At 42.0% G+C, this 9,653-nt stretch overlaps 1 protein-coding gene across 1 annotated transcript; it reads right to left on the bottom strand.

Annotated features, from left to right (window-relative positions):
* Positions 1 to 576: 576 nt before the first annotated feature.
* On the bottom strand, positions 577 to 8,517 carry LOC125487293 (olfactomedin-4-like). The gene is given in 6 exon segments (XM_048618234.1): positions 577 to 1,175; positions 4,238 to 4,653; positions 4,656 to 4,724; positions 5,447 to 5,568; positions 7,373 to 7,605; positions 8,338 to 8,517. Coding segments are annotated over 6 exon segments (1,347 nt in total). The 3' UTR covers positions 577 to 848.
* Positions 8,518 to 9,653: the final 1,136 nt, after the last annotated feature.

Below are 9,653 nucleotides of genomic sequence, written 5' to 3'. Positions count from 1 at the left end.
CGTTGTAGATGTTGATATTTATTATTAAATTTGCTAAGAATTCCAGATAAATCTCCAAACCATTTGTATCTGGCAAATGTTTTCAATAGCAATTCAAGAAAGACAGAAAATGAATGAATACAACAGTCATGAATGAGTTTTCCACCAGTGGCATGTTATCCAACAGGATGGTTGTCCAGATATTAAACAAACTGTCACATCCAGAATTATTGACAGACATTGTCACATTGATGGTGTCCCTTGAAAATGATGGTTCCATGAAAGCTCAGTTCAATTACAGCTCCACATACACCTGGCCTACCTGTTATCATAGAATCCCTGCAGTGTGGAAACAGGCCCTTTGGCCCAACAAATCCACACTGACACTTGGAGCATCCCACCCAGACCCATCCCCCTATAACCCACCTAATCCACACATCCCTGAACACTACGGTCAATTTAGCATGGGCAATCCACCTAGCCTGCGCATCTTTGGACTGTGGGAGGAAACTGGAGCACCCAGAGGAAACCCACGCAGACACGGGGAGAATGTGCAAACTCCACACAGACAGTTACCTGAGGGTGGATTCGAGCCTGGGTCCCTGGTGCTGTGAGGCAGCAGTGCTAACCACTGATGTTAGATCAGAATTTCACCCCCATTCTGGGTTTAGTTATTGCACCAAAGCTGCATATTGTGATAACAGCTGCCAGCTGTAAAACTGAGGCTAAAGCTGTGGTGGGAAGAAGTAGATAACATGTTGTCTAAATCTAACCTGAGATTCAAGCACAGAAATTTCTCAGTGGACCGAGAATCCACACCCCACCCCACTTTCCAAACCTAGTCATTTGGTTTGTGAATTACTAATTACTCAATTGGCAACACTGCTGCTCACTGGTGGTTCATGTCTGAACATCACATCATAAGTCAGGTGGTAACCATCATTGTATACATAGAGTTTGTGATCAGCTGGATTGTAGTTAACATTTTGCAGCTTTTCCAAGACCTTACCCATCCTTACAGAAACCCTACCTTCCTGCCCAGTTCTGGTGTCAAAGGTGTAGAAAATTTCCTCAGACTGTGGGTTCGCAGGCCGAATTGCGTACAGAACCCCACATATCATAAAAGCATTGGTCACACTAGGTTTAAACAGCCTGGTGACCCATGTCTTTTCCACAGTGAAGGTGGTCACATTAATAGAGTCATAGATTTTTATTGCATGGAGACGAGCCGATCGGCCCAAACTGGTCCGTGCCGACCAAAATGTCCATTCACTCTAAACCCATACCCTGCACTTTGCCCATATCCTTCTAAACCTTTCCTATCCATGAATTCATCCAAATGCCTTTTAAATGTTGTTAATGTACCTGCCTCAACCACTTCAGCTAGTAGTTCAATCCATATGCTTACCAGCCTCTGTGTAAAAAAAGCCCCTCAGATGTAAGAGGGGAAAGAATACCTTAAAATGATGCCTTCTAGTCCTCGATTCCCCAACCCTGGGAAAAAGACTGAGTGTATTCACCCTATCCATGCCTCTCATGATCTTATACACTTCTATAAGATTCCCCCATCCCACCCCACTCCCCCTGCCAGGCTCCCAGCTCTAATAAAAAGTCCTAGCTTGTCCAACCTCTCCCTATAACTCAGTCACTTCAGTCCTGGCAAATTCCTTATAAATTTCTTCTGTACACTTTCCAGTTTAATAACATTCTTCCTATAGCAAAGTGACCAAAGCTGAACACGATTCTCCAAGTGTGGCCTCTCCAAAGTCCTGTACAACTGCAACATAACTTACCAACTTCTGTACTCAATGCCCTGACTGACGAAGGTCAGCGTGCCAAAAGCCTTCTTCACTGCCCTGTTCACTTTCAGAGAACTGTGCACCTGAACTCCAAGGTCCCTCTGTTTCATTACACTCCCTAAGGCCGTCCCATTCACCATGAAACTCCTACCTTGATTTGACTTTCAAAATGCAACACCTCACACTATATTAAACCTCATTTGCCATTTCTCGGCCCACTTCCCCAGCTGATCAAGATCCTGCTGCAACAAAAACAAAGTTGCTGGAAAAGCTCAGCAGGTCTGGCAGCATCTGTGGAGGAGAAAACAGAGTTAACGTTTCGGGTCCGGTGACCCTTCCTCAGAACTGAGGAAGTTCTGAGAAAGTGTCACCGGACCCATAACTCTGTTTCCTCCTCCAAGATGCTGCCAGACCTGCTGAGCTTTTCCAGCAACTTTGTTTTTGTTCCTGATTAACAGCATCCGCAGTTCTTTTGGTTAAGATCCTGCTGCAATTTCTGATAACCTTACTCACTGTCAATGATACTGCCCAGTTTAGTGTCATCCGCAAACTTACTAATCGTGCCTTGTACATTCTTATCCAAATCGTTGATATAGATAACAAACAGCAATGGGCCCATGACCCACCCCTGAGGCACACCACTAATCACAGGCCTACAGTCCGACAAACGTTCTTCCACGATTACTCTCTGCTTCCTACCATCAAGCCAACTGTGTATCCAATTTGCCAGCTACCCCTGGATTCCATGTGATCTAACCTTCCAGAGCAGCCTACCATGTAGAACCTTATCAAAGGCCTTACTGAAATCCCATGGACTACGTCTACCGCCCTGCCCTCATCAGCCTTCCTGGTCACTTCATGAAAGAGCTCTAACAAATTTGTGAGGCATGATCTCCCACGCATGAAGCCATGCTGACTACTCCTAATCAAACCCTGTCTTTCCAAATACATATACATCTTATCCCTCAGAATCTTCTCAAGCAACTTACCTACCACAGATTTTAGGCTTACTGGTCTATAATTCCTAGGTTTTTCTTTGAAGCCCTTCTTGAATAGGGCTTCAAAGGGCACAACATTCGCTACCCTCCAGTCTTCTGAGACCACACCCGTGGCTAACGATGCAAATATATCAGCCAGGGCCCCTGCAATTTCTTCTCTTCCCTCTTACAGGATATATCTGGTCAGGACCAGGAGATTTATCCACCTTCACACATTCTCATACTTCCAATACCACTTCTATTGTGATATGGACTTTCCCCAAGATATTGCCACTGCTTCCCCAAGTTCCCATGTCTTCATGTCTTTCTCCATGGTAAACACAGAGGAGAAATATTCATTGAGGACCTCGCCCATCTCCTGCAGTTCCACACAAATCTATCTACTTGGTCCTTAAGGAGTCTTGTTCTTTCTCTGGTTATTCTTTTTCCTTTAACTTATTTAAAGAATCTCTTTGGATTCACCCTAATTTTCTCAGCCAAAGCTATCTCGTGCCCCCTTCTCACCCCCCGATTTCCTTCTTCTGTAAACTCCTGTATCCCCTATATACCTCCAGTGATTCCCTTGATCCCAGCTCTATATACCTGAGCCATGCCTCCTCCCTTTTCCTGGCCAAAGCCTCAATATCTCTTGTCCTCCAGGGTTCTCAACTCCTGCCAACCTTGCCCTTCACCCTCACAGGTAATTTCGACCTTGAACTCGAGCTATCAGTCACCTGTCCTGCCCTATTTCCCAAGAGTAGGTCCAGTTTTGACCCATCCTGAGTAGGATCTTCTATATACTGCTTGAGAAAACTTTCCTAAACACATTTAACAAATTCCACCCCATCTAAGCCCTTAACGCTATGGCAGTCCCAGTCTATGTCAGGAAAATTAAAATCCCCCACGATGACAACGCTATTGCTCCTGCAAGTCTCCCCAGTCTCCCTGCATATTTGTTCCTCTAATTCCTGTTGACTATTTGAAGGCCTATAGTACAACCCCAATAATGTCACCATTCCCTTCTTATTTCTTAGCTCCACTCACAAAGCCTCACTGGATGATCCATCAGTTATTTCATCTCTGACTACAGCTGTGATATTCCCCTTATTCAAAAATACAACCCCCCTCCCCTCTTTACTCTACCTAAAGTAACGTAAAGCTTTCCTCTGCCTAAAGCACCTGTACCCTGGCCCAGAAAGCTGCCAGTCCTCTCCTTCCTTTAATGTCATGACTAATATCTCAGTCCCATGTACCTATCCAGTAAGAATCATGGTGACTATTACTCAGGCTACCTCTCAATTTTTTTTTAATCAATTGAATATAATGGTGAGATTTGAACCCATGTCCCCACAGCATTAAACCGTGCCCCTTGATTCCGAGTCCAATGACATTACAATTGTGTCATCATCTCCCCATAAACATTATCTGGGTCTCTAGATTAATAGTCTAGTGATAATACCCTAGGACGTCGACTCCCCTAATCTTACCAATAACAGCATTTCCGGCATTTGCTTCAGGGCAGTAAATAATCCAGAGGCCAGTTTCATCCACAGCAAAGTCCATGTCTTGGTAAATGATCCCTGCATAAGAATACCTGTTATTGAAAGCTGCACCTCTAAGAGTTTCTCTCTGTACTCTGCCTGTGTCAATGTTATACCTGCACATGTCCCTGGAATTGTAACAGTTGTAATACAAGGAATTATTGTACAAAACAATTCTACTTCCCTGTGCTCTGTGTATAGAACTCGAAGATGATTCGGTTATTGAAGTTTTGTAGAGTAGCAAATCATCATATGAGTAATACACTCTGAAGGAGTACAGCGTCCGTGTGTCTTTGTGGAGTGGTGCCACCCAATACAGCTCCTCTTTATTAGGGGGTGGAATTGAATTTTTACCCCCCCTCCACATTTATAATTAAATCCATTATAGTTCCGTTGTATTATAGTAGGTTTGTCTATTTGGAGAATGCCTGTTTGGGGAAAGAAAGTAAGCTCCAGTTTGTCTTTGTATACTTAAGCTTTTCAAATTCAACTTCTGGCAATTGGATTGTTGTTATAGTGATATACTGGCACAGATCCTCCTGTCCGGTCAGCGACTGACCTACCCCAGAAAATGTGCTAAGGGAATGTATAGATATCTTGGAAATTGCTCAGGGAGTCTCCTGTCTCACCTCAGCTAACTTCAATGTGCCTATGTCCTGAGCCATTTTATCTACCTGCCACACAGCCGCCTGCCACTCTATCAATTTATCCACTTAGCCTATCTACCCTACTATGCACCTCATCTCCATGGCTTTTTGATGAAGCTTTGGGACATTTCTTTGGAGTACAGAAGCTACTGCTCTGGTTTTTTTGCACACCTCTCTCAAGGATTGGTGCATTAAGTCGGTTCTAAAAGATCCTCCATTGGAAGATCACTCCAAAATTCCGATGAAGGTAAGTGTGTATTTGTTTTTTCAGATCAGGGTTAAAAATAGGATTCCCCATCCTGATGGGCAAATCTGAGCCATTATATCTCGGGTACACTAAGTTGTCTGTAAGTTTCTAAGCAAAAATGTTACAACTGTAAACATTTTGGTTTGTGAAATATTTATCATACTTTGTATATTTTCTTATAAATGGATGAATTCTGAACCCCATCTTGATAGTGGTGTCATTATATTGTGTGACTCTTAGCAGATCAATTACTCACTGTATTCAATGGGAGCATGAGTTGGAAGTGCTTGATTATCACAGTCTGCGATCTGTTTCCTCAGCAGCACAATTTCTTTGCGGAATGCCAGCATGTTTTGTGTGTCAAACGATTCCAGCTCACTGACAGTACGTGACATTTTTGTAATCCGAAATAAACAGGCCATTTCGAATCATGGAGATATAAGGAGGCCATTCAGCCCTTTTGAGTAGGTTCTGCCTTTCATTATCACTGTAGGTGATCTGTATTTTCATGGTCATTTGCCTGTCTGAGTTCTGTAACCATTACTCTCTTTAAATGACAATAATCTATCAAAGCTAGCTTGGAAATTTTCAACTGACCCTCAGCCTCAGCAGCTTTCCGAGAGAGAGGCCTCCAGATTTCAGCACCCTTTTGTGTGAAGTGCTCATAAACACGATCCCTGAATACTCAAACTCTCATTTAAGGTTATGCCGCCTTGTTATGTACACCCCCAAACATATGACTGGACTTCTTGATCTCAACAGTATGAGGAACTGAATTAAAACACCAGTCACAACGGCACGAGTTGTGCAGATATTTATGTTGTATGATCCCTTAAAATAATGTTGTGCATATAACGGTTAATAGTATTTTTTGTTCTGCATCCCAGCCTTTTGTGCTTCTCCAATTTTCATTGCTCTACCACCTATAACCCTAAACACTGGAATTTACCCTTAAACTGTTCTTCTTTCTCTTTCTATCTCCTCCTTTAAGATGTCCCTTAAATTATATCACTAATCTCTGCTCCCAGTTAAATTTTGTTTGTTATTGCTCCTGTGAAGTGCCTTGGGATGTCTGACTCCTTCAAAAGCCCTTAAAAAAGCAAGTTGTTGTTGTTGTTGTTGTTGCTGTGACTAATATCCCGCCCTCCAGCAGATCAGTAAATCTCTACAGTATGCTCCTCTGGCGATTCGCCAGTGTTCTAAAGATGTAAAGCACTCAACCAGCTCAGAACAGAGAAACACAAGACGACATCACTTTTATGGCACGGCCTCCTCCTTCTTCCCGTTAAAATCATACACATTCTTACCCCTGTTACTGCATCAGTATATTCCTTCTCTAAGACACACGGATTTGAATATATTTTCAGATATCTGGTTTACTCTTCCTTCACCAAATCTGGCATAAGATATTTAGGTCTGCCATCCATCAGTGAAACTGCTTGTTCAAAGAACATCCCATAATCTGAAGATGACTCCTCACTCCAGTGTCATCCCCTTCCATCAACTGATTCCTCCATTCTCACTTTCACCTTCGGTAATAATTGTGAGGAGTTCATGGACTTTAGCATTGCTAAAATCAAAACCATTAATTCACGATCATAAGAAGCAGCCCTGGACTTTTCAAATGAAGCATAGATGAATTATGTAGGAGTTGGGACATTATGTTGAGGTTGTAGAGTACGTTTGTGAGGCCTCTTCTGCAATATGGTATCCAGTTGCGGTCGCCCAGTTATAGAAAGGTTAGTAGGATGTTGCCGGGTATGAAATGTTTGAGTTATAAAGAAAGGCTGGGACTTTTTTCACTGGAGCATAAGAGGTTGAGAGGTGACATTATAGAAGGTTATAAAATAATGAGTGGTATGGATAGGGTGAATGGTAGTTGTCTTTTCCCTAGGATGGGGGATTTCAAGACTAGTGGGTATATTTTCAGGGTGAGTGGAGACAGATTTAAAAAAAGACTTGAGGGCAAATACAAGGTGGTTCGCAAGTGAAAGTGGTGAATGCAGTACAGTTACAATGTTTAAAAGACATTTTGGATAAGTACGTGAACAGGAAAGGTTTGGAGGGATATGGGCCAGGAGGAGGCAGGTGGGACTAGTTTAGTTTGGGATTGTGTTCGGCATGGACTGATTGGACAGAAGAGTCTGTGTCAGTGCCGTGTGACCCTATGACTATCATAAACAGAGCAATTTGACTCTTCCTGACCTCACTGTAGAGCTGATTGATGATGCTGTTGCTGCCATTAAGGGAGCACCTCAGCTGATTGGTGAGTGACTCCAGCTCTTGGATCTCCAGCTTCAACAGCTCAAAGTCGAGCTGAGTGTAGGAATGACCAGTTTCCATCTTCTCCAGGCGGCGTGTCAGATTCAGCAGCTTGGCGGAGTGTACAGAGACAGCCCTCGAGTATTCCTGTACCTGGAACATCACAGTAAATGTGTGGAGTTACAGCCACTTCCACAATTGCCAAACCATCTTCACTACTCACCACAGTACACAGTTACCATGTCGTAGTTCGTGTGATTTGTACATGCTAACACTTTGTAATGAATCCTTCACAAGTTTCTCATGACTACAATATTTTCAATGAATACAAACTTTGCTTTCTTCACAAACTGACGATAATAGTGTCGAGGAACGGTATGTTAATGCTGGTGGGCAAGTATTAACAATTCCCAACATGCTTTCATATTGTAATGTGAAAAATGTAAAACAAAAACCTTTCAGGTTAATAATTAAAACACACTTAATTTTGCATAATGCACATATCATAATTGAAGTGTCTATCAGTTTAACAAATACAAATGATCTTTAATATAAAATCAGAAATTACTGGAGAAACTCAGCAGGTCAGGCAGATTCTATGGAAAGAGAAACAGAGTTGACATTTCAAGTCCAGTGGAGGACTGGGTAATGTAAAATCAAGGGGATATTATTGGCAAATATTCTCCATTTCACCAACAAATATTCTCCATTGATAATCACCCATCCATTTCATCCATCAATATTTATGAATGTCATGGGACTGGGCATGCCCTACAACTAATCATCTCACCACAGTTTTCACTCAGGTCTATGGCATTAAATGTAAGAGCTAAGTTATTTATACAGTCTGAAAGTGGCTGGAAGTTACTACAGTAATAAATATACCTTGCTGATTTCCTGTTCCATGCTGCTGTTGAGCTCCTCAGATGTTATTTCCAAATATTCCACCTTTTCCACCGGGAATGATGTATCAGGCAAAACCACAGAGCAGAGACAAACTCCATCATTGTTGACTGTCCCATTGACATTGATGGCAGACTGCAGATGTAGATATCGTACATTCATCACTGGTATGAACTGATACCATTCCTCACCCTGTTTTACCCCCTTACCAGTAAAGCTGCTGCAAACAATTTGTTTGCATTTTGTATCTTTGTACCTATTATTCACCTCAACCATTAAAATGTACAGTTACACACGCCATCCAATTTACCTTTCAGATTTACAATTGGCAGCTTTCTTACTGGCAGTGTTGTGCCCCCATCTTTAGGAAATTTTGCCTCTCTTTGTTTCCAGAGCCCATGCATTATCAGCTATTTAATATAATTATAAAATCATACAGCCCCAACAGAAGGACTATTCAGGTCATCATGCTCTTTGAAAGAGTGTTTTGATTAGTCTGCCTTATGTACACTTTCTCTACAGCTCCAAACTTTTGAGAATTCCATTCCTTTTCAATTTTCAGGCAACACATTGCAATTTGTGTAAAAGCAATTTCTCCTAATTCCCCTCCCCACCCCCATCCTCTCAATTTACCTGAAATCAGGGTCCTTCTTGTTCTAACATTCATTACTGGGACAATTTCTCCATGTTATGTCTCAACTTATCACACTTACGTAAAGCTTCACAGAAAACTGAAGCCTCTCTATTTATTCTGCAATGCTGATGGATCATTGCCCTCCAGTCATCTCTCACCCTTCATTAATGCAGCATTGTCACTGTGTGAATAGTTGACATTAGTGATCATTTCAGTAAACTTTGGTGCTGCTGTGCACTATCAATGAATTTGAGTGAACAAAGCGTCAGTGCTCCAGGCCGCAGTTGTACCTTTGACCTACATGCATGTTGAACTGGAGGAAGAGTTTCATACAGTTCCCTCTACAAAAGTTTTAATACAAATTCTGAACTTAACACAAAAACATAGAAAATAGAAACAGGAGTAGGCTATTTATCCCATTGAGTTCCCACTGTCATTCAAAACGATCACGACCAATCCTCTTTCTCAACACTCTTCTTCTGCTTTCTCCTTCTGCCCTGTGACACCCTTAGAAGAAATCTATTGCTTTTTAAAATATATTCAGTGTCCCAGCCTCCACAGTTTTCTGTGCAAGAGAATTCTTTTTAATTTTAATTTCTAAGTTACTAACCTCCAAATGGACATGTTTCTCCTTATCTCAGTCTGAAATGGTCTACTCTGTATC

This window comes from Rhincodon typus, chromosome 39, assembly GCF_021869965.1.
Source record: "Rhincodon typus isolate 14 chromosome 39, sRhiTyp1.1, whole genome shotgun sequence".
Classification (NCBI taxonomy): Eukaryota; Metazoa; Chordata; class Chondrichthyes; order Orectolobiformes; family Rhincodontidae; genus Rhincodon; species Rhincodon typus.
The sequence above is the reverse complement of the archived record's forward strand: the minus strand, read 5'-3'. Positions and strand labels throughout refer to the sequence as shown.